The sequence below is a fragment of the Anolis sagrei genome, chromosome 2 (genome assembly GCF_037176765.1).
Source record: "Anolis sagrei isolate rAnoSag1 chromosome 2, rAnoSag1.mat, whole genome shotgun sequence".
Classification (NCBI taxonomy): domain Eukaryota; kingdom Metazoa; phylum Chordata; class Lepidosauria; order Squamata; family Dactyloidae; genus Anolis; species Anolis sagrei.
The window spans coordinates 13,461,253-13,484,771 of NC_090022.1; the positions used below are offsets into that span (position 1 = coordinate 13,461,253).

General features: G+C 45.6%; 1 protein-coding gene across 1 annotated transcript; it reads left to right on the top strand.

The window, feature by feature from the left end:
* Nucleotides 1–1,509: 1,509 nt before the first annotated feature.
* On the top strand, nucleotides 1,510–22,183 carry LOC132766069 (zinc finger protein 397-like). The gene is made up of 4 exons (XM_060760411.2): nucleotides 1,510–1,687; nucleotides 11,405–12,696; nucleotides 14,657–14,783; nucleotides 16,350–22,183. Exons 2-4 carry the CDS (start codon nucleotides 11,914–11,916, stop codon nucleotides 17,315–17,317), a joined length of 1,878 nt encoding a protein of 625 aa, XP_060616394.2. The 5' UTR covers nucleotides 1,510–1,687; nucleotides 11,405–11,913; the 3' UTR covers nucleotides 17,318–22,183.
* The last annotated feature ends 1,336 nt before the right edge of the window (nucleotides 22,184–23,519 follow it).

Consider the following 23,519-nt stretch of genomic DNA (forward strand, 5'->3'; position numbering starts at 1 on the left):
CCTTGAAGCTGTAAGGCCATCAAAAGCTTACCAAGGTGGCCAATTACAACATTCATACCTACCTCAAACAGACAAATGTCAACAGGGAGGGGAATTCCAGACAAGAAACAATCAGGGCTAGCTAATCACCTCCCAACGAAGGATTCCCCCAAGCAGTAAGAAACCAGACCTTGAAGCTGCAAAGCCATCAAATGCTTATCAAGGTGAGCAATACAAACATTTGCACCTACCTCAAACAGACAAACGTCAACAGCTCCCTCCAAGCAGTAAGAAGCCAGACCTTGAAGCTGCAAAGCTATCAAATGCTTATCAAGCTGTGCAATTCAAACATTCACACCTACCTCAAACAGACAAACGTCAACAGCTCCCTCCAGGCAGTAAGAAGCCAGACCTCGAAGCTGCAAAGCCATCAAATGCTTATCAAGGTGAGCAATTCAAACATTCGCACCTACCTCAAACAGACAAACGTCAACATCTTCCCCCAGCCAGTAAGAAGCCAGACCTTGAAGCTGCAAAGCCATCAAATGCTTATCAAGGTGGCCAATTGTAACATTCACACCTACCTCAAACAGACAATCAGGAGAGAATATGCTTCTGGAACAAGGCCAGAGAGCCTGGAAAACTCATAACATCCAAGGAAAGTGGTGTTTATATATCTGTGGAATGTCCAGACAAGAAACAATCAGGGCCAGCTAATCATCTTCCAACGAAGGATTCCCCCAGGCAGTAAGAAGGCAGACAAACTTCAGGAGAGAATGCTTCTAGAACATGGCCAAACAGCCCGGAAAACTCACAACATCCTAGGAAAGTGGGGTTTATATATCTGTGGAATGTCCAGAGAGGGGAATTCCTGACAAGGAACAACCAGGGCCAGCTACTCAACTTCCCAACAGAGTCCCCCAGGCAGTAAGAAGCCAGACCTTGAAGCTGCAAAGCCATCTAATGCTTATCAAGGTGAGCAATTAAAACTTTCACATATACATCAAACAGATAAACGTCAACAGCTCCCTCCAAGCAGTAAGAATCCAGACCTTGAAGCTGCAAAGCTATCAAATGCATATCAAGGTGGCCAATTGCAACATTCACACCTACCTCAAACAGACAAACGTCAACAGCTCCCTCTAAGAAGTAAGAAGCCAGACTTTGAAGCTGCAAAGCTATCAAATGCTCATCAAGGTGAGCAATTCAAACATTCACACCTACCTCAAACAGACAAAGGTCAACAGCTTCCCCCAAGCAGTAAGAAGCCAGACCTTGAAGCTGCAAAGCCATCAAATGCTTATCAAGGTGGCCAATTGTAACATTCACACCTACCTCAAACAGACAAACGTCAGGAGAGAATTTGCTTCTGGAACACGGCCAGACAGCCCGGAAAACTCACAGCAAGCCAGTGTATTCTGTCGACTGTATAGATAGATGGCTGTGCCAAGCTCCAGGTCCAGCCCTGCAAGAGGCTGAGACAGCCCAGGAGGGAAGAGTTAAAACCATAGAGCGAGGCAGAGAGGCTGCACCTCCTCCAGGAGAGGAAGGTTGTAAATAGTGCAGGCCTCTTCCTGTTCGCCTTTGCTTCACAAGCCTTTGCAAACCAACCGGAGGCGTTGATACAAATCTATGCTGAAAATTGCAACTCTCTATCTATTGCAACTCTCTATCTGTTTGCATGCAGTCCTCAGGTGGCTCCAAAAGGGTGAGTAGTCGCAATGGGGTTTTTTTCCTCCTGCCCCCAAAGGGAGTGCTTGTGCCTTGCTTTGGAGTTTGCCGGCAAATTCCCTCCGGGAAGGGAGTGTCCAAACACTGGGGAAGCTGGGCAGCCAAGCCTCTCTCCACTCTGACCTCCCCCCTTTCCCCGAATGGTTCAGTCCTTCCCGCTTAAGCCTCTTCAGAATGGGAGAAACCAAGTGAGGAAGGCGGGGGAGGAAAGTGTCTCCATTGTTTCCCCCCCATACAAAAACTCCTTGCTAATTATTATTTATGACTGAGATCGAAGGAAACATAAAAAAACATAGGTTTGTGCCTTTCTTTAAAAAAATAGGGATAAAATAGAAGGGAACAAACAACAAAGGTGGAAGAGCAGGAAGGGATAAATGATTCCTCCTTTCACCTATGGCAAGACCTCACAAACTCTGGGGATGCCTGCCATAGATGTAGGCGAAACGTCAGGAGAGAATGCTTCTGGAACATCGCCAGACAGCTAGAAGGGGAAAACAGCATAGGTGGAAGAGCAGGAAGGGATAATAAATGATTCCTCCTTTCACCTATGGCAGGCTATGGCAAGACCTCACAAACTCTGAGGATGCCTGCCATAGATGCAGGCGAAACGTCAGGAGAGAATGCTTCTGGAACATGGCCAGACAGCTAGAAGGGGAAAACAACAAAGGTGGAAGAGCAGGAAGGGATAAATGATTCCTCCTTTCACCTATGGCAGGTTATGGCAAGACCTCACAAACTCTGAGGATGCCTGCCATAGATGCAGGCGAAACGTCAGGAGAGAATGCTTCTGGAACATGGCCAGACAGCTAGAAGGGGAAAATAACATAGGTGGAAGAGCAGGAAGGGATAAATGATTCCTCCTTTCACCTATGGCAGGTTATGGCAAGACCTCACAAACTCTGAGCATGCCTGCCATAGATGCAGGCGAAACGTCAGGAGAGAATGCTTCTGGAACATGGCCAGACAGCTAGAAGGGGAAAATAACATAGGTGGAAGAGCAGGAAGGGATAAATGATTCCTCCTTTCACCTATGGCAGGTTATGGCAAGACCTCACAAACTCTGAGCATGCCTGCCATAGATGCAGGCGAAACGTCAGGAGAGAATGCTTCTGGAACATGGCCAGACAGCTAGAAGGGGAAAACAACAAAGGTGGAAGAGCAGGAAGGGATAAATGATTCCTCCTTTCACCTATGGCAGGTTATGGCAAGACCTCACAAACTCTGAGGATGCCTGCCATAGATGCAGGCGAAACGTCAGGAGAGAATGCTTCTGGAACATGGCCAGACAGCTAGAAGGGGAAAATAACATAGGTGGAAGAGCAGGAAGGGATAAATGATTCCTCCTTTCACCTATGGCAGGTTATGGCAAGACCTCACAAACTCTGAGCATGCCTGCCATAGATGCAGGCGAAACGTCAGGAGAGAATGCTTCTGGAACATGGCCAGACAGCTAGAAGGGGAAAATAACATAGGTGGAAGAGCAGGAAGGGATAAATGATTCCTCCTTTCACCTATGGCAGGTTATGGCAAGACCTCACAAACTCTGAGCATGCCTGCCATAGATGCAGGCGAAACGTCAGGAGAGAATGCTTCTGGAACATGGCCAGACAGCTAGAAGGGAAAAACAACAAAGGTGGAAGAGCAGGAAGGGATAAATGATTCCTCCTTTCACCTATGGCAGGTTATGGCAAGACCTCATAAACTCTGAGGATGCCTGCCATAGATGCAGGCGAAACGTCAGGAGAGAATGCTTCTGGAACATGGCCAGACAGCTAGAAGGGGAAAACAACAAAGGTGGAAGAGCAGGAAGGGATAAATGATTCCTCCTTTCACCTATGGCAGGTTATGGCAAGACCTCACAAACTCTGAGGATGCCTGCCATAGATGCAGGCGAAACGTCAGGAGAGAATGCTTCTGGAACATGGCCAGACAGCTAGAAGGGGAAAATAACATAGGTGGAAGAGCAGGAAGGGATAAATGATTCCTCCTTTCACCTATGGTAGGCTATGGCAAGACCTTACAAACTCTGAGGATGCCTGCCATAGATGCAGGCGAAACGTCAGGAGAGAATGCTTCTGGAACATGGCCAGACAGCCCGGAAAAATCACAGCAACCCTATGGAAAGATTCCCAAAGAAGGGAAGGTATAGGCCATTGCATGCTCCCATGGAATGGGGTGGCATGAAAACCCCAAAAGAGGCCACTGCATCCTTTTCCAAAGAAGTGTGATTTAATGTATTCCCAAATTTATATATTCCCAAATTTATATATTCCCAAATTTATATATGGCTTTCATGGCCATAATCACTGGGTTGCTTTGAGTTTTCCGGGCTGTATGGCTGGGAAATATTATTATTATTATTATTATTAATAATAATAATAATAATAATAATGTATTACAAATTATTCCCAAATATTATTATTTTAGTGTTGTCGAAGGGTTTCGTGGCCAGAATCTCTGGATTGCTTTGAGTTTTCCGGGCTATATGGCCATGTTCCAGAAGCATTCTCTCCTGACCTTTCGCCCACATCTGTGACAGGTATCCTCAGAGGTTGTGGGGTCTCTTGGAAACTAGGCAAGTCAGGTTTATATATATCTGTGGAATGATGTCCAGGGAGGGATAAAGAACTGTTTGAGGCAAGTGTGAATGTTGCACTTGGACACCTTGATTAGCATTGAATGGCCTTGCAGCTTCAAATCTTGGCTGGTTGCTGCCAAAGAACAAGAGGGATGTTCTCACCTCTGCTGGAGTCTAGTGTATACCAAGCAGGTGATGACAAGTCTACAAAGGGACCACCAAATGCAGGATAATAATAATAATAATAATAATAATAATAATAATAATAATAATAATAATGTATTACGAATGATCCCCAAATATTTTTATTATTGTGTTGTTGAAGGCTTTCATGGCCATAATCACTGGATTTCTTTGAGTTTTCTGGGCTGTATGGCCATGTTCCAGAAGCATTCTCTCCTGACATTTCGCCCACATCTATGGCAGGTATCCTCAGAGGTTGTGAGGTCTGATGGAAACTAGGCAAGTCAGATTTATATATCTGACTTTGGAATAATATCCAGGGTGGGGGAAAGAACTCTTGTCTGTTTGAGGCAAGTGGGAATGTTGCCATTGGCCACTGATTAGCATTGAATGGCCTTGCAGCTTCAAAGCCTGGCTGGTTGCTGCCAAAGAACAAGAGGTTTGTTCTCACCTCTGCTGGAGTCTACTGTATACCAAGCAGGTGATGAGAAGTCTACAAAGGGACCACCAAATCCAGGATTATAATAATAATAATAGTAATAATAATAATAATAATAATAATAATAATAATGTATTACGAATGATCCCCAAATATTATTATTTTTGTGTTGTCGAAGGCTTTCGTGGCCGGAATCACTGGGTTGCTGTGAGTTTTGCAAACTGTCTGGCCATGTTCCAGAAGCATTCTCTCCTGATATTAAACCCACATCTATGGCAGGCATCCTCAGAGGTTGTGAGGTCTGTTAGAAACTAGGCAAGTCAGGTTGATATATCTGTGCAATAATATCCAGGATGGGAGAAAGAACTCTTGTCTATTTGAGTCAAGTGGGAATGTTGCCACCTTGATCAGCATTGAATGGCCTTGCAGCTTCAAAGCCTGGCTGGTTGCTGTCAAAGAACAAGAAGGATCCTCTCACCTCTGCAGGAGTCTACAGTATACCAAGCTGTTGTGGAAAGTCTACAAAGGGACCACCAAATACAGGATGATAATAATAATAATAAGAAGTATTCGACCTGTGATTTTGAGATGCAAAATCCAGCATATATATCTCGTTTGCTGTGACATACTATGTTTTTGTGTCAATAGAATAATAATAATAATAATAATAATAATAATAATAATATCTGCACATTGCACCTACCTCCAAATACCTCTACATATTACCTGTCAAGTCCAGCACTTTTAAATTTTGTCCATTACATTTGGCCCGGCCTTTAGGTTTTAATTGCGTCACGGTGTCATTGCTTTACTGTTCTATTGTTTTGCTTGATGTTTTATTATTTGCTTATGAGTTTTATTGTGTATTGTATGCTGTTGTTGTTGGCGGCCTTGGCCTTTGTAAGCCGCATCGAGTCCTTTGGGAGATTTGGCGGGGTATAAATAAAGATAATAATAATAATAATAATAATAATAATAATAATAATGTATTATGAATGATCCCCAAATATTATTATTTTTGTGTTGTCGAAGGCTTTCATGGCTGGAATCTCAGGGTTTTTGTGAGTTGTTTGGGCTGTATGGCCATGTTCCAGAAGCATTCTCTCCTGACATTTCACCCAGATCTATGGCAGGCATCCTCAGAGGTTGTGAGGTCTTTTGGAAACTAGGCAAGTCAGATTTATATACTGGTGGAATAATGTCCAGGGAGGGAGAAAGAACTGTTTAAGGCAAGTGTGAATGTTGCACTTGGCCACCTTGATTAGCATTGAATTGCCTTGCAGCTTCAAAGCCTGGCTGCTTCCTGCCTGGGGGAATATCATAAAACAAGTTTATTTGTATTCCATTCTATCTCCCCAAGGGGAATCAGGGCGGATTCCAACATCACAATGGCAAACATTCAATGCCTTCGTAAATCAAACCAATACAGGCATAAAATCCCTGCATAGAAACGCCACATATGAAAATGACATTCAAACCTAACTTGAAATTAAAGCTAACATCAGGAAATCAAACCTAACATCAATAAATTAAACTACACATAGTCAAATAAAATTATATCATAACATCAAATCTAAACAAACATCCACATTAATTTATGACAGCCAGCTAGACTTCACAAAACAGAGTGAATTGGTTTTGTAGTTAAACAATGGGAGAATCCTTTGTTAGGTGGCCCTGATTCTTTCATGTCTGGAATTCCGCTGTTGCTTGAGTGTTGCTCTTTATTTACTTTCCTGATTTTGGAGGTTTTTAAGTATACTGTTAACCAGATTTTATTCATTTTCATGGTTTCTTTCTTTCTATTGAAATGGTCCCCATGCTTGTGGATTTCAGTGGTTTCTCTGTGTAGTTTGACATGGTGGTTGTGAGAGTGATCCGGCATTTCTGTGTCCTCAAATAATACGCTGTGTCCAGGTTGCTTCATCAAGTGTTCTGGCTACCAGTATATATAAAAAAATCAGGACAGTAAATAATAGGGGAATTCCTGACATGAAACAAACAGGGCCAGTTAACACCTCCCAACAAAGGATTCTCCCAGGCAGGAAGCAACCAGACTTTGAAGCTGCAAAGCCATTCAATGCTAATCAAGGTGGCCAATTGCAACATTCATACTTGCCTCAAACAGACAGGAGTTTTCTCCCATCCTGGACATTTCCACAGATATATAAACCCCAATTTCCTAATTTCCAATTGACCTCACAACCACAGAGGTTGCCTGCCATAGATGCAGGCGAAATGTCAGGAGAGAATGCTTCTGGAACATGGCCATACAGCCTGGAAAACTCACAGCAACCTTATATATTTTTATTTATTTATTTGGGCATTTCTGTATTGGGTTGTTGTGAGTGTTCTGAAATGCCCAGGAAGATAAAATATAATTCTAAAGTTCAGGTCCGAGGCTTCTGTGACCTTAGTTAAAAGCTCTTCGCATCGGAGAGTTTTCAAGTTTTGCCTAAAGTTTTGCTAGGCGTTGAATGTTTGCCTTGTGCTTGTGTATGCGGAACCTGCCCAGAGTCCCCTGGGGAGAGAGGGTGGAATACAAACAAAGTATTATTATTATTATTATTATTATTATTATTATTTATTGAAGGCCAAGAGGGTGGGGCCGCTCTTGTTGCTTCTGGCAAAGCGTCCCACAGCTTTGGTGCCGCGCCCGAGAATGTGCCGTCTCTAGCCTATTTTAAATGAGGGCCATCCCTAAGCTGAGTCGATAATAATATACCTGGCTTATAGGGTAGGACATGATGTCTCATGTATCCTGGACTGAGGCAGGTTAAAGGTTGAAGCCAGCACCTTCAATAGGGCCCAGAAGGCAATCAGGAGAGCCAGTGGAGCTACCTCTGCAGTGGTGTGTTGTGCTCCCTGGAGTCAGCTCCAATGAGTAGTCTGGCTGCTGTGCGCTGAACCAGTTGCAGTTTCCAGACAATGTGTTGTCAAAGGCTTTCGTGGCTGGAATCACTGGGTTGCTGTGCGTTTTCAGGGCTGTATGGTCATGGTTCCAGAAGCATCAAGATTATTAAGATCGTCTGGAGAGGCCCTGCTCTCGGTCCCACCAGCCTCACAAGCGCGTCTGGTGGGGACAAGGGACAGGGCCTTCTCGGTGGTGGCCCCGCGACTCTGGAAGTCTCTCCCACTGGAGATCAGAACTGGCCCTTCTATCCTGACATTCAGGAAACAGGTGAAGACATGGTTATGGAGACAGGCATTCGATGAGTGAGCCAACACCCTGAGATATGGATGGAAGATGATGTACAATCGATTTTAGTATGACGACTGACCATTGTAGTTATTGAATATATTTGCTGTTTTAATGTGTTATTGTAATATGACGACTGACCATTGTAGTTATTGAATATATTTGCTGTTTTAATGTGTTATTGTAATATGAATTATGTTGTTTTACTGACTGTATGTGATTTTATGGTTGGAAACCAGTCTGGGTCCCTCAAAAGAGGTGAGAAGGTCGGTATACAAAACTCTTAAATAAATAAATAAATAAATAATTCTCTCCTGACATTTTGTCCACATCTGTGGCAGGCATCCTCACAACCTGTGAGGAAGCCTGCCATATTTATTTATGTACTAGCCGTCCCCTGCCACATGTTGCTGTGGCCCAGTCTGGTGAAGTAAACAGTATTTCTTGCTGTTTCTTTGTCAGTGTTGATGTGGAGAGTGTCTGGTTTGCCTACTCTGGAACATGCAACATAGAATTGTCCTTTATTTATATACTGCTTTGAGTCGCCTGTGGGCTGAGAAAAGCGGTATATAAATAAAGTTAATCTATCTATCTATATATATAAAAATGCTCTGTGCATAATGAGTACCTTAAAAACAAAAGAACCAATGAACAAAATCACACCAAATTTGGCAACAAAACGTCTCACAACACAAGGAGTGACCATCACTCAAAAAATTATGATTTTGTCATTTGGGAGTTGTAGTTGCTGGGATTTATAGTTCACCTACACTCAAAGAGCATTCTGAACTCCACCAATGATGGATCTGGACCAAACTTTGCATGAATACGCAATATGCACACAGAACTCCCATGACCAGCAGAAAATACTGGAAGGGTTTGGTGGGCATTGACCTTGAGTTTGGGAGTTGTAGTTCACCAACATCCAGAGAGCACTGTGGCCTCAACCAATAATGGATCTGGACCAAACTTGGCACAAGCACTCAATATGCCCAAATATGAACACAGATGGAGTTTGGGGGAAATAGACCACGGCATTTGGGAGTTGTAGTCACTGGGATTCACAGTTCCCCTACAATCAAAGAGCATTCTGAACCTCACAAACGACAGAATCGGGGCAAACTTCCCAAACAGAACCCCCATGACCAACAGAAAATACTTAAGGCCATCCAATCCAACTCCCTTCATCAGGGCCAGAAAACGTAATCAAAGTCCTCCTGACAAAGAGCCATCCAGCCATAGATTAGATAGATAGATAGATAGATAGATAGATATGATTCACACACCTAGAGATAGTATCATAGATTTGAAAGGGACCCTTAAAGAAGGACAATGATATCTTGCATGTTCCAGAGTAGGCAAACCAGACACTCTCCACATCAACACTAACAAAGAAAAAGCAAGAAATACTGTTTACCCACAAGCATAAAGAAATTACATAGATTAGAAACCAACACTTTCTCATTACTTTATTTTCCAGATCAACAGACTGGGCCACAGCAACGCGTGGCAGGGGACAGCTAGTAATAAACAAATTCTTTAGGGGTCCCTTTCAAATCTATGATACTATATCTCTCTATGTGTGTGAATCATATCTATCTATATCTATGGCTGGATGGCTCTTTGTCAGGAGGGCTTTGATTACGTTTTCTTGCGCTAGTGAAGGAAGTTGGCCCAAATGGCCTTAAGTATTTTCTATTGGTCATGGGGGTTCTGTGTGGGAAGTTTGCCCCAATTCTGTCGTTCGTGGGGTTCAGAATGCTCTTTGATTGTAGGTGAACTATAAATCCCAGCAACTACAACTCCCAAATGTCAAGGTTTATTTCCCTCCAACTCCATTTGTGTGCATATTTGGGCATATGGAATATTCGTGCCAAGTTTGGTCCAGATCCATCATTGTTTGAGTCCTCAGGGCTCTCTGTATGGAGGTGAACTACAACTCCCAAACTCAAGGTCAATGCCCACCAAACCCTTCTAGTGTTTTCTGTTGGTCATGGGAGTTTTGTGTGCCATGTTTGGTTCAATTCCATCACTGGTGGAGTTTAGAATGCTTTTTGATTTTAGGTTAACTATAAATCCCAGCAACTACAACTCCCAAATGACAAAATCATTTTTTTTTAGTGATTGTCACTTGTTGGCCTGTTGTGTCTATTCGTCCAGTGGTTTTTGAATTGTGTTAATCCCACAAACCAACATTACATTTCATAATGGATGTAAATATCTGAGATGCAGGATGTATTTTCATTCACTGGACCAAATTTGGCACAAATACCCGATACGCCCAAATTTGAATACTGGTGAGGTTAAGGGGATTGATTTTGTCATTTGGGAATTGTTGTTGCTGGGATTCATAGTTCACCTACAATCAAAGAGCATTCCAAAGTCCACCAATGATAGAATTGGTACACAGAGCTCCCATGAAAATACTGGAAGGGTTTGGTGGACACTGACCTTGAGTTTTGGAATTGTAGTTCAGCTACATCCAGAGAGGACTGTGGACTTGTTCAATGATGGAGCTGGACCAAACTATGCACAGATACTCAATATGCCCAAATGTGAACACTGGTGGCGTTTGGGGAAGATAGACTTTGACATTTGGGAGTTGTAGTTGCTGGGATTTATAGTTCACCTACAACCAAAGAGCATTCCAAAGTCCACCAATGATAGAATTGGGTCAAACTTGGTACACAGAGCTCCCATGACCAACAGAAAATACTGGAAGGGTTTGGTGGACACTGACCTTGAGTTTTGGAATTGTAGTTCAACTACATCCAGAGAGCACTGTGGACTCGTTCAATGATGGAGCTGGACCAAACTTTGCACAGATACTCAATATGCCCAAATGTCAACCCTGGTGGAGTTTGGGGAAGATAGACCTTGACCTTTGGGAGTTGTAGTTGCTGGGATTTATAGTTCACCTACAACCAAAGAGCATTCTGAGCTTCACCAATGATGGAATTGGGCCCAACTTCCCACACAGAACCCCCATGACCAACATTTCCAAATAAAGCTATATTATTCTTTCCAAAAAGAAGTTTTACCTGGCTCCAGTTGGGAATAGATACAAGATTAGATTAGGACTAGGACATCATCGTAGCTTGAGTGCCAGAGTGTGATTCCCGGAATGGGTTTGAATCCCTGCTCAGCCATGGAAACCCACTTGGTGACCTTGGACCTGCCATGCTAATCAAGCGGGGATTTGAACCCTGGTCTCCTGAGTTGTAGCCCAATGTGTACTATATCCCACTGACTTCCATCTCCTTCTCTTATGTCTCTGTTTGTGCTCTTTCCTCAGGGAGAAAAAGCTGTGCCTGTACAAACAAGTAGAGCCATCCATTTGTTTACGATCTGAATTTCACCAGGAATTAAAAGCAACCATTGAGGCGCCTTCCTCTCCTCATCTTGTGGAATGTTTCATTTAGTCGTGATGTAAATACAAGACCCCACACCCAGTTTGTTGGGCGTACTTTCTCCAAGTGCTGCCAAGGGTTGGAACAGAGCTGAGGAATCATTGTTGTTATTTGTTGTCAAGCTGACTTTGACTTACGGCGACTGTGAATGAGAGACTGCTCCGAGCCTTCAAGTCTTGCAAACTCAGGGTTGTGCGTTCCTTGTTTGAATCCATCCATCTGTAATGCGGTATTCTGCTTCTCCTGCTGCCTTCCACCTTACCCAGCGTTATCGCCTTTTCCAACAAATCGTGTTGTCTCGTGATACATCCAAAGTGTGACAGCCTCAGATTAGTAGTCTCAGCTTCTAGGGAGCTCTCAGGCCTCATTTGTTTTGCCCATTGCGTGCCATATAATGTCCACAGAGCAGAATGACGGGTTGGCTCTGGACCTCCAGTTGCGCAGAGGGCTCAATCGAGGGGGCAATCCAGCAATTAAAATGGAAGACGTGGAACCAGCAATGGGGTTTGAGGGCCCGAAGGGCAGCCAAGAAACTCTCCAAAGGGGGACTGACGGACCGGGTATGGGGTGGAGTGGGATCCAGCACATAAAACAAGAACCAGAGGACGGGATGTCGCCGTCCCAGCACTGGGAAGCCCAATGGCAGCAGTTTTTGGGGGGCGTTCAGTCCCCTCTCTCATTGTGGGGGGGCAGACCACCCCCCGGGGTCCTATCGTGGGGGGACACCAAGGTCCCCATGCCTCATTTTGAGGGAATGGCCACAACTAGCCAGCAGATGCGGGAAAGGCAGTTTCTCCAGCCACCACTTCCAACTTTTGACCGAGAGTCTCAGCCTGATCCGGAGCAGAGGAAGGTCAAGGAGGAGATGGACCACGAGGAGTCGGTCGGCACGGAGCCACCCTGTCGACGTTTCCGGCAATTCCTCTACCAGGAGGCTGAGGGGCCCCGGGCGGCTTGCGGGCACCTCTGGGACCTTTGCCACCGGTGGCTGAAGCCAGAGAGGCACTCAAAGGAAGAGATCCTGGAGCTGGTGATCTTGGAGCAGTTCCTCGCCATCCTGCCCCAAGGCATGGAGAGCTGGGTGCGGGAGTGCCATCCCCACACCTGTGCCCAAGCGGTGGCTCTGGCGGAGGATTTCCTACTAAGGCACCCGGAGGATGGCAGGCAGGATCAGAAGGTGAGAGGGATCCTTCTTGCTAAGCACAGGGGCCAAGGGCCAGTTTCCTTCACCCATTCTACTCACCCGCTAGCCCAGGTATGGACAAACTTCAGCCTTCCCTAGAAGTGTTTTGGACTTCACGTTCCACAATTCCTAACAGTAGGCTGTTAGGAATTGTGGGAGTTGAAGTCCAAAATATCTGGAGGGCTGAAGTTTTCCCAAGCCTACACCAGTCAATGCTGTAAATGCACTGTCATGGGTCCAGGGCCACCTTATCACATGTAATGTTGTTGTTGTTATTGTTGTTGTTATTTACCTGCCTCTCCTGACTGCTCGAGGTGGGGTACAATGCAGTTTAAACAGGTAAATAACCCAAAAGACCATAAAAGAGATATACTGTATATACTTGAGTGTAAGCCCCCCTTGGCTTATACTCAAGTCAAAGTTATTTATTATTTTACTCTGTTATTATTACTGTATTATTACATGTATTATTTTATCTGATTTATTATTATTATATTATTATTATTACATTTATTATTTTATTCAATTTATTATTATTATTACATTTATTATTTTACTCTTTATTGTTATTATTACATTTATTGGAGTCCCCAGTGGCGCAGTGGTTAAACCCCTTTGCCGGCAGGACTGAAGACCGACAGGTTGCAGGTTCGAATCTGGGGAGAGGCAGATGAGCTCCCTCTATCAGCTCCAGCTCCTCATGCGGGGACATGAGAGAAGCCTCCCACAAGGATTATATATATATATATATATATATATATATATATATATATATATATTCATCCAGGTGTCCCCTGGGCAACGTCCTTGCAGACAGCCAATTCTCTCACACCAGAAGCGACTTACAGTTTCTCAAGTCGCTCCTGACACGACCAAAAAAAATTTAAATTTATTATTTTACTCCATTTATTATTATTACTAGCCGTCCCCTGCCACGTGTTGCTATGGCCCAGTCTGTGTATATGTTTTGTGTGTGAGTATATTTGTGTATATGTGTATATATGTGTGTTTTTGCTTATATATATATATGTGGTTTTGTGCATGCATTGTAATGTATATTTTTGGCCTTTTAAGTCTCTTCTGCTGTGTTTTTCAGTGTTTTTATGAGTGATGGCCACTCGTTGGCCTGATAGGTGTATCGTGTCCAAATTTGGTGTCAATTCGTCCAGTCGTTTTTGAGTTATGTTAATCCCACAAACGAATATTACATTTTTATTTATATCATAGAATCATAGAATCAAAGAGTTGGAAGAAACCTCATGGGCTATCCAGTCCAACCCCCTGCCAAGAAGCAGGAATATTGCACTCAAATCACCCCTGACAGATGGCCATCCAGCCTCTGTTTAAAAGCTTCCAAAGAAGGAGCCTCCACCACACTCCGGGGCAGAGAGTTCCACTGCTGAACGGCTCTCACAGTCAGGAAGTTCTTCCTAATGTTCAGGTGGAATCTCCTTTCTTGTAGTTTGAAGCCATTGTTAACACACAAGACAACTCCCATATCATAGAATCCTAGAGTTGGAGGAGACCCCATGGGCCATCCAGTCCAACACTATTATTCCAAGAAGCAGGAAAATTGCATTCAAAGTACCCTTGACAGATGGCCATCCAGCCTCTGCTTAAAAGCCTCCAAAAAAGGAGCCTCAATCTGTCCCTTCAGAAGCAGCCAGGTATCTCTGTGTAAGCTAATCCCATACTCCTCATCTTCATCTGGCTGAACCACAACAGGTAACACATCCAGGCATCCCCTGGACAACATCTCTGCAGACAGCCAATTATCTCACACCAGAAGTGACTTGCAGTTTCTCAAGTCCCGTTTGACATGATAAAAAAAATCCAGAAATGGTGGCTGTACTGTATCCCGTCACGTATATGTACGCAAATACAAGTGCAGCCAGCCTTCTACATTGAGGGTTTGACTAAATAGGAAAGAGTAAAATGCTTCCATTTTTTTCAGGATCCAGGGATGTTCCATGTGGTCACTGTGAATTTTCCTGACACTGAGCCCGTCTCTTCAAACAGTGCGCACAGGCAACTTGGCAGACCGGTCAAGGAAGAAGTCACAGAGGATGGCCACTCTGTGGGTACGTTCTCTGTCAACGTCTGTAAGTTGTTTTGTGGGTCCCCCTCTCACATGCTGAAGAGATTAGATGGGATCTGGATTGTTGTGAGCTTTCTGGGCTGTATGGCCATGCTCCAGAAGCATTCTCTCCTGACGTTTCGCCCACATCTATGGCAGGCATCGTCAGAGGTTGTGAGATCTGTTGGAAACTAGGAAAATGGGGTTTATATATCTGTGGGATGTCCAGGGTGGGAGAAAGAACTTTTGTCTGAGTAAGAGTGAATGTAGCAATAGGCCACGTTGATTAGCATTTGATGGCCTAGCAGTTTTGAGGTCTGGCTTCTTGCTGCATGGGGGAAACCATGAAAATGAACACAGTCTGGCTACCAGTATTTTAAAAACTCTAAAATCATAACAGTAAATAAAGAACAACACTCAGAAAACGGGAATTAACACAGGAAACAATCCAGGCTAGCTAACACCTCCCAACAAAGGATTCCCCCAGTCAGCAACCGGCCAGGCTTTGAAGTTGCAAGGCCATTCAGTTCTAATCAAGGTGGCCAATTGCAACAATTACACTTGCCTCAATGAGACACGAGTTCTTTCTCCCACCCTGGGCATTCCTCAGATACATAAACCCTACTTGTCTAGTTTCCAATAGACCTCACAACCTCTAAGGATGTGTGCCATAGATGTGGGTGAAACATCAGAAGAAAATGCTTCTGGAACATGTGGCCCAGAAAACTTACAGAAACCCAATGTGACTGGGTTGCTGGGTTTCCGGGCTGTTTGGTCATGTTCCAGAAGCATTCTCTTCTGATGTTTCACCCACATCTATGGCAGCTATCCTCAGAGGTTGTAAGCCTCCCAACCTCTGGTGATGCCTGCCACAGATGTGGGCGAAATGTCAGGAGAGAAGCTTCTGGAACATGGCCATACAGCCTGGAAAACTTATGGAAACCCAATGTGACTGGATTGCTGTGAATTTTCAGGGCTGTATGGCCATGTTCTGGAAGCATTCTTTTCTGACATTTCACCCACATCTATGGCAACTATCCTCAGGTTGTAAACCTCCCAACCTCTGATGATGCCTACCATAGATGTGGGGAAAGGTTGCTGTAAGTTTTCCGGGCTGTATGACCATGTTCCAGAAGCATTCTCACCTGACATTTTGCCCACATCTATGGCAGGCATCCTCAGAGATTGTGAGGTTTGCAACCTCTGAGGATGCCTGCTATAGAAGTGTGTGAAACGTCAGGAGAGAATGCTTCTGGAACATGATCATACAGCCTGGAAAACTTACGGAGACCCAATGTGACTGGGTTGCTATGAGCTTTCCGGTCTGTATGGCCATGTTCTGGAAGCATTCTCTCCTGACGTTTCACCCACATCTATAGCAGGCATCCTCAGAGGCTGCAAACCTCACAATCTCTGAGGATGCCTGCCATAGATGTGGGCAAAATGTCAGGAGAGAATGCTTCTGGAACATGGTCATACAGCCCGGAAAACTTACAGCAACCCGGTGATTCCGGCCATGAAAACCTTCGATAACACCTGATGAATTTGTGTTATCTTTTCTAATCTGCAGTCAATGGTCCAATGACTGGACATGAAGAGCTTAACAAATGGAAGAATTCCCCAGGAATGGAGCCCCACGAGTTGCCATCCGTGGAAAGAATGGATGCTGTTGGTGGGACGTTGAATAAGGGAGGTGCCCATGAAAGCCAGAAGACGGCAAGGGGTCCTCAAGAGAACAGCCCAGAAGGAAGCGAAGGAGCTGCAACGGTGGAGAAGCAGTCGTTGTGCTCCAATTGTGGGGGATCTGTCAACCAGGCTCCGCGTCGCCTCAGCCGAGAGGAGCTGAACCCCTTCAAATGCTCCGTGTGCGACAAAAGCTTTGGGGAAGTGGCCAAGCTGATCGCCCACGAGCGGCTCCACACGGTCGACTGGCCCTACAAGTGCTCCTTCTGCGGGAAGAGCTTCAACCGGAGCTCGGAAGTCTCCCGGCACGAGCGGATCCACACGGGGGAGAAGCCCTTCAAGTGCACCACCTGCGAGAAGTGCTTCAGCCAGCGGTCCAAGCTGGTCGTCCACGAGCGCTTCCACACGGGGGAGAAGCCCCACACCTGCTCCTACTGCGGGCGCTGTTTCCACCAGCGGTCGGACCTGGTCAAGCACGAGCGCATCCACACGGGGGAGAAGCCCTACAAGTGCTCTGACTGCGGGGGAAGCTTCCACCGGAGCTCGGACCTGGTCAAGCACAAGTGGATCCACACCGGGGAGCGGCCCTACAAGTGCTCCACCTGCGAGAAGAGCTTCCGCCAGCGCTCGGCCCTGCTCTACCACGAGCGGACCCACACGGGGGAGAAGCCCTACACCTGCACCACCTGCGGGAAGGGCTTCAGCTGCAAGGCCCACCTCGTGCTCCACAAGAGGACCCACACGGGGGAGAAGCCCTACAAGTGCAACTTCTGCGGGAAGAGCTTCACCACCAGCTCGTATTTCGTGAAGCACCAGCGGATGCACCTGGGCCAGGAACCATTGCCAGTTCACTGAAAGGAAACGCACGAGCATCAGGACTGCATGAACAATGGCTGGGAAAATGAGCGACACGTTCCTCCATGTTTGTAAGCCGCACTGAGTCCCCCTCTCGGGGTGAGAAGAGCGGGATAGAAATATAGTTAATAAAAAGTAAATAAATATTTTATATGGGGAAGGAAATCCCTGCACCTAGAAGACTGATCAGTAGACATGTGCATTCATCTGTTTCGTGTCCTGGCTTTCGGTGCCCCTCTCCCCGATCCATTTTCGTCAGAGCCCCCCAAAATTTGTTTTTTGTTTTCGAGGCCAAAAGATCCATTTTCTTTCAGTCCATTATTGGAGGGGGGAACTTCACCAATAGACCCAAAGCGGTGGGTCTACAGGTTCAGGCTTTGGGCCTAGCACCCATGCCTGGCAGAGTTTGCAACTGAGTGCTGAGTAAGGCGCACTCCTTACTTGGCGCTCGGCTGTAGTCTCTTGAAGGTCTGGGCGCATAGGTCCAAAGTCTGCACCCGCAGGCCCAGGCACTTTGGGTGTACGAATGCAGGCTTTGGATATATGCGCCTGGGTCTCACAGGGAGCGCTGAGTAAGGAGCGCTCCTTATTTGGCACTTGGCTGCAGGCCCTGTGAAGCCTGGGCGCATAGGCCCAAAGCATGCACACATAGACCCAAAGCGCTGGAGTGCCTGCAGTCAAGTGCCAAGTAAGAAGCGCTCCTTACTCGGCACTTGACTGCAGGCCCTGCGAAGCCCAGGCGCGTAGGCCCAAAGCCTGAACCCGTAGGCAGGGGTGCCTGCAGTCAAGTGCCAAGGAAGGAGCATTCCTTACTCCGTGCTTGGCTTCAGGCCCTGTGAAGCCCGGGCTCATAAGCCCAAAGTGCCAGAGTGCCTGCATTCAAGTGCCAAGTAAGGAGTGCTCCTTACTTGGCACTTGACTGCAGGCCCTGTGAAGCCCAGGGGCATAGGCCCAAAGCCTACACCCATAGACAGGGGTGCTTGCAGTCAAGTGCCAAGAAAGGAGCATTCCTTACTCAGTGCTTGGCTTCAGGCCCTGTGAAGCCCGGGCTCATAGGCCCAAAACCTGCACACACAGGCCCAAAGCGCCAGAGTGCCTGCAGTCGAGTGCCAAGTAAGGAGCGTATCTTGCCCAGTGCTTTTTGCAGGCTCTGTAAATCCCAGGCGTGTAGGCCCAAAGCCTGCAGCCATAGGCCCAAAGCGCTGGAGTGCCTGCAGTAAAGTGCCAAGTAAGGAGCGCTCCTTACTTGGCACTTGACTGCAAGCCCTGCGAAGCCCAGGCGTGTAGGCCCAAAGCCTGCACCCGTAGACAGGGGTGCCTGCAGTCAAGTGCTAAGGAAGGAGCATTCCTTACTCAGTGCTTGGCTTCAGGCCCTGTGAAGCCCGGGCTCATAGGCCCAAAGCCTGCACACATAGGCCCAAAGCGCCGGAGTGCCTGCAGTCAAGTGCCAAAAAAGGAGCGTTCCTTAATGCTTGGCTGCAGACCCTGTCAAGACCAGACATATAGGCTCAAGCCCTGTCTCTGTAGGCTCCAAAGCGCCGGGGTGCCTGCAGTCGAATGCCAAGTAAAGAGCGCTCCTTACTCGGCACTTGACTGCAGGCTCTGTGAAGCCCAGGCGTGTAGGCCCAGAGCCTGCACCCGTAGGCCCAAAGCGCTGGGGTGCCTGCAGTCAAGTGCCAAGGAAGGAGCGTTCCTTACTCAGTGCTTGGCTGAAGGCCCTGTGAAGCCCGAGTGCGTAGGCCCAAAGTGCCAGAGTGCCTGCAGTCGACTGCCAAGTAAGGAGTACTCCTTACTCGGTGCTTGACTGCCAGCCCTGTGCAGCCTGGGTGCATAGTCTCAAATCCTGTACCTGTAGGCCCAAAGTGCCAGAGTGCCTGCAGTTGAGTGCCAAGTAAGGAGTGCTCCTTACTTGGCTCTTAACTACAGGCCCTGTGAAGCCCAAACTCTGAACCTGTAAGCCCAAAGCACTGTGGTGACTGCAGTCAAGTGCCAAGTGAGAAGCGCTCCTTACTCAGCACTTGACTGCAGGCCCTATGAAGCCCAGGCACATAGGCCCAAATCCTGTACCTGTAGGCCCAAAGCACCGGAGTGCCTGCAGTCAAGTGCCAAGTAAGGAGCGCTCAATCGGTGCTCGGTTGCAGGCCGTGTAAAACCTAGGCGCATAGGCCCAAATAATGCATCTGTAGGCCCAAAGTGCTGGGATGCCTGCAGTCAAGCACCAAGTAATGAGCGCCCCTTACTCAGTTCTCAGCTGCAGGCCCTATGCAGTCCAGATGTGTAAGCCCAAAGCCTGTACTTGTAGGCCCAAAGCCTGGGGTGCATGCAGCTGAGCGCTGAGTAAGGAGCACTTCTTACTCTGCACTTGTCTGCAGGCCTTGCCAGGCCCTGGCACGTTGGGCCTACACTCACAGCAATCGATACGAAAAGCAGGCTTGGAGCCAGTACCCGCTCCTGCCTGCCTTTCGTTTCGAGTCCATTTTCGTTCCAGGAGGGGCTTTCCCGTTTCGTTCCATCCGAAATGGACGGAACGAAACTGAAACACGAATCAAATGGATGGGACAAATTTCAGGCCCATGGCTACTAATCAGTCAGGGGGAAGCATCCCTGAGATGCTAGTTTTCTATGTGCACGGGGATTTTGATGGCGAAAGCAAAAATAAAGCTCTCAGTTTTTGACCTGTGTTGGAAATAGTAGAGGCCAATTGCTGATGGTGAAGAAAGGATTTTCAAAAAATGGATTTGTTAAAGAGAGGGCGAAGCAGGTGGGGCATATGGCTGTTCTGGAAAGGGATTATTATTATTATTATTATTATTATTATTATTATTATTATTAAGAGATGCCCTGTCAACTGCTTGCCTGATCGAAAGGTTAAAAGCACAGACTTCACTGGGTCACCCAGTTTTATAAAAATGGAACAAGGGGAGGAAGTGGATCCAGAGATTCCTTTTTCTGTCTCTTTTGATATGAGGACTCAGGGGGCTTCAGATCAGCGGCAGTGTGCCTGGTTTTCGATTCGGAAGGTCCCAGGCATCTCCAGCAAAAAAAGGATCAGGTTGCAGGTGATGACGGAAAAATTAAGCTAAACTTTATGGAAAATGCTGTCTTACAGTTAAATATGCTGCTTGGGAGTATTGTGGAGTCTCCTCTGAAGATTTCTAAGCAGAGGCTGGATCTCCATCTTTTGGGAGTGCTTTGATTGTGTATTCCTTCGTGGTAGAAGAGAGTTGCACCAAGCTGTAGAAATAATTGGCTCTCTTTCAACTCTATGCTTCTATACTCTTTTCCTCTTGGCCCTAGAGAGTTGCTACCAAGCTGTAGAAATAATTGGCTCTCGTAGAAGGTGGCATCTAACAACGGACACTCCTAGATTTGTCTAAAGAAGCACGAGTTTCCGCAACATGATTTTAAGTTTTTCCAGCTCCATTCCAAGTCGCCCAGGGGGGAGTCTCTCATTCAGTATCAGCCATGGATTGAGGTTCCAGGTTTGAGCCTGCCACTTTTGGACTCTCGCTTACTGAGGTTTTCCAGCGAGTGTCTGTTTAGAGCTTAGAAAACTATTTCTTGATTTAAGTCGTTGGCGTGCTGGCTGATACCCAAACAGAGGATGGGCCGGAGATGTCACTGCCTTGGTCCTTTCACTATTGGTTGCTACTTCCATTAGGACATGGAAGAATGGGTTCAAACTTCAGGAAAAGAAATCCTACCTAAACATAAGACAAAACTTACTGATGGTAAGAGCTGTCCGACAGAAGAATATACTGTCCGACAGTAGAACCCTTGCAACTTCTTTCAAATCCAGTAATTCATAGAGTTGGAAGAGACCCCAAGGGAAATCCAGCACAAGCCCCTTCTGCCAGGCAGGAAAAGCACAATCAAAGCCCTCCTCAGAGATACCCATCCAGCCTCTGCTTAAAAACCTCCAGAAATGGAGACCCCACCACACTCCAAGGCAACAGAATCAACTGTCAAACTCCCAGCATTGTTGGAGTGACAGCAATTGGGTGGCACGCTGGTTTGCCAATGGAAATTGTGGGAGTGTGGTTGCACCGGGGAACCGGTTGCCATAAGGTTCTTTCAGGCCACTGAACACTTGTGTGTGAAAGATACACAAAAGGTGCTGTGCTGTCTAAACAAGACAGTGGTTTATTGAGGGGCGGGGGAATATGCATGGGTCATTGGAATTGCTGTCTTTGTGGTTGGGATGCTTTGCTTTTACGCCTGTATATATTCTGCACATTTCCACTGATGGAATCGATGTAATGTTCTGTCGAGAATAACCTTCAGGTTGCTGCCTTTCGTAAGACGCAGCTATGCAACTCTGGAAGCTTTGCCTCCTGCGACACACACCTCCGCCCCCGTTGCGCCAAAGAACTCTCTTTGCCTTACTCCAGCCATTCCAATGGGCTCACAAAAGAAACTAGTCCTCAAAGAAGAGAAGAGTCGCTCGATCGGGGAGGATTGTGAACTCAAGTCATTTTCCAGCAACTTCCCTGCCAAATTGCCTCACAGAATTGTGAAAATGATTATCTCAAAACCTGCCTTACTTTGCAAGCTCCTGAACTTATGTAAACGTATATGAACGCTGGGAGCAGCATACGACTTCATGTCTTCCTATCACCTGAAAGACTTCTATGAGCAAAAAAAAAGCATGGATACCTCCCTACGATCCTCGGTGTTCTTTTCCATTGTCCTTTTTTGTGTTTGTAATTTTTTGGACACCTTGTTGATATAATGTATGTATCTTGTTGCTCCTCTTTCATGAATATTCTTATACACGTGTTATGGAGGAGAAAAACGCAACCAATGTTGTGTTGGTTGTGTTTTTTTCCAGGAGACAAAATTGTCAAGAAACTGGATTTTTATTAATGCTTGTATTCCGTTGCCTTCTTGACTGAATTGCATCCAATTTGTCGCTACAGTTGGCCCTCCACTTCTCTGTGGTTCACTTGTGCAGACTCAATTGTTTGTGAATTGGAGTAATTAATATGTTCTCTACAGGTTGTTTTCCAGCATGACTCCGCCATAGAGCAGGCTTTAGCACAGCAGGTTAATCACCAGCTGCAGCTGCAGTAAATCTTTCCAACCAAAAAATTGATAATTCAAAGCCGGGTCAGGGTGAGCTCCTGACCTTCAACCCAGCTCCTCATCCACCTAGCGGATCAAAAACAGCAGTGTGAGTAGATGAATAGGAACTGCATTAAGCGGGGAGGTATTTTAGGCATGATGTTTCAGAGTTTACAAATAAAGAAAGCTCTTTGGCAAGGAGATGGAGCAACAGCACCCCCTTGTGGCTAGAATCAAGCACAGCCTCCAAAGATGCCAATTGATGAGAAAAAGCCTATACAGTAGAGCAGGGGTCCTCAAACTAAGGCTCAGTTGCCAGATATGGCCCTCCAAGGTCATTTACCCGGCCCTCGCTCAGAGTCAACCTAAGTCTGAAACGACGTGAAAGCACACAACAACAACAATCTTATCTCATCAGCCAAAAGCAGGCCCACACTTCCCATTGAAATATTAATAAGTTTATATTTGTTAAAATTGTTATTCATTTAAATTATTGTATTGTTTTTAAGTGTTTTTGCACTACAAATAAGATATGTGCAGTGTGCATAGGAATTCATTCATTTTTTTTTTCAAATTATAATCCGGCCCTCCATCTGTTTGAGGGACTGTGATCTGGCCCTCTGTTTAAAAAGTTTTACAACCCTTGCAGTAGAGTCTCAATTGTTTATTTATTTATGTATTTATTTATGACATTTATATGCCGCCCTTCTCACCCCGAAGGGGACTCAGAGCACCTTACAAGATATAAATACATACAATATATTATATTATTAGCATAGCACAATATCAGTATTATATATTACTATATTGTACTATAACATTATATTGTAATATTATTAGTAATATTACATGTAATAAAAATATATAATTATAATATGTACTATGCCATTATATTGTAATATTAGTAATATTAAATGTAATATAAAATATATTATATTATTATTATATTATTAGTAGTAGTTGTTCATTCGTTCAGTCGTCTCCGACTCTTCGTGACCTCATGGACCAGCCTACGCCAGAGCTCCCTGTCGGCCGTTACCACCCCCAGCTCCCTCAAGGTCATATTAGTAGTAGTATTATATAGTATTACATTATAATATTATAAATATTATATGTATATACAATATATTATATTATC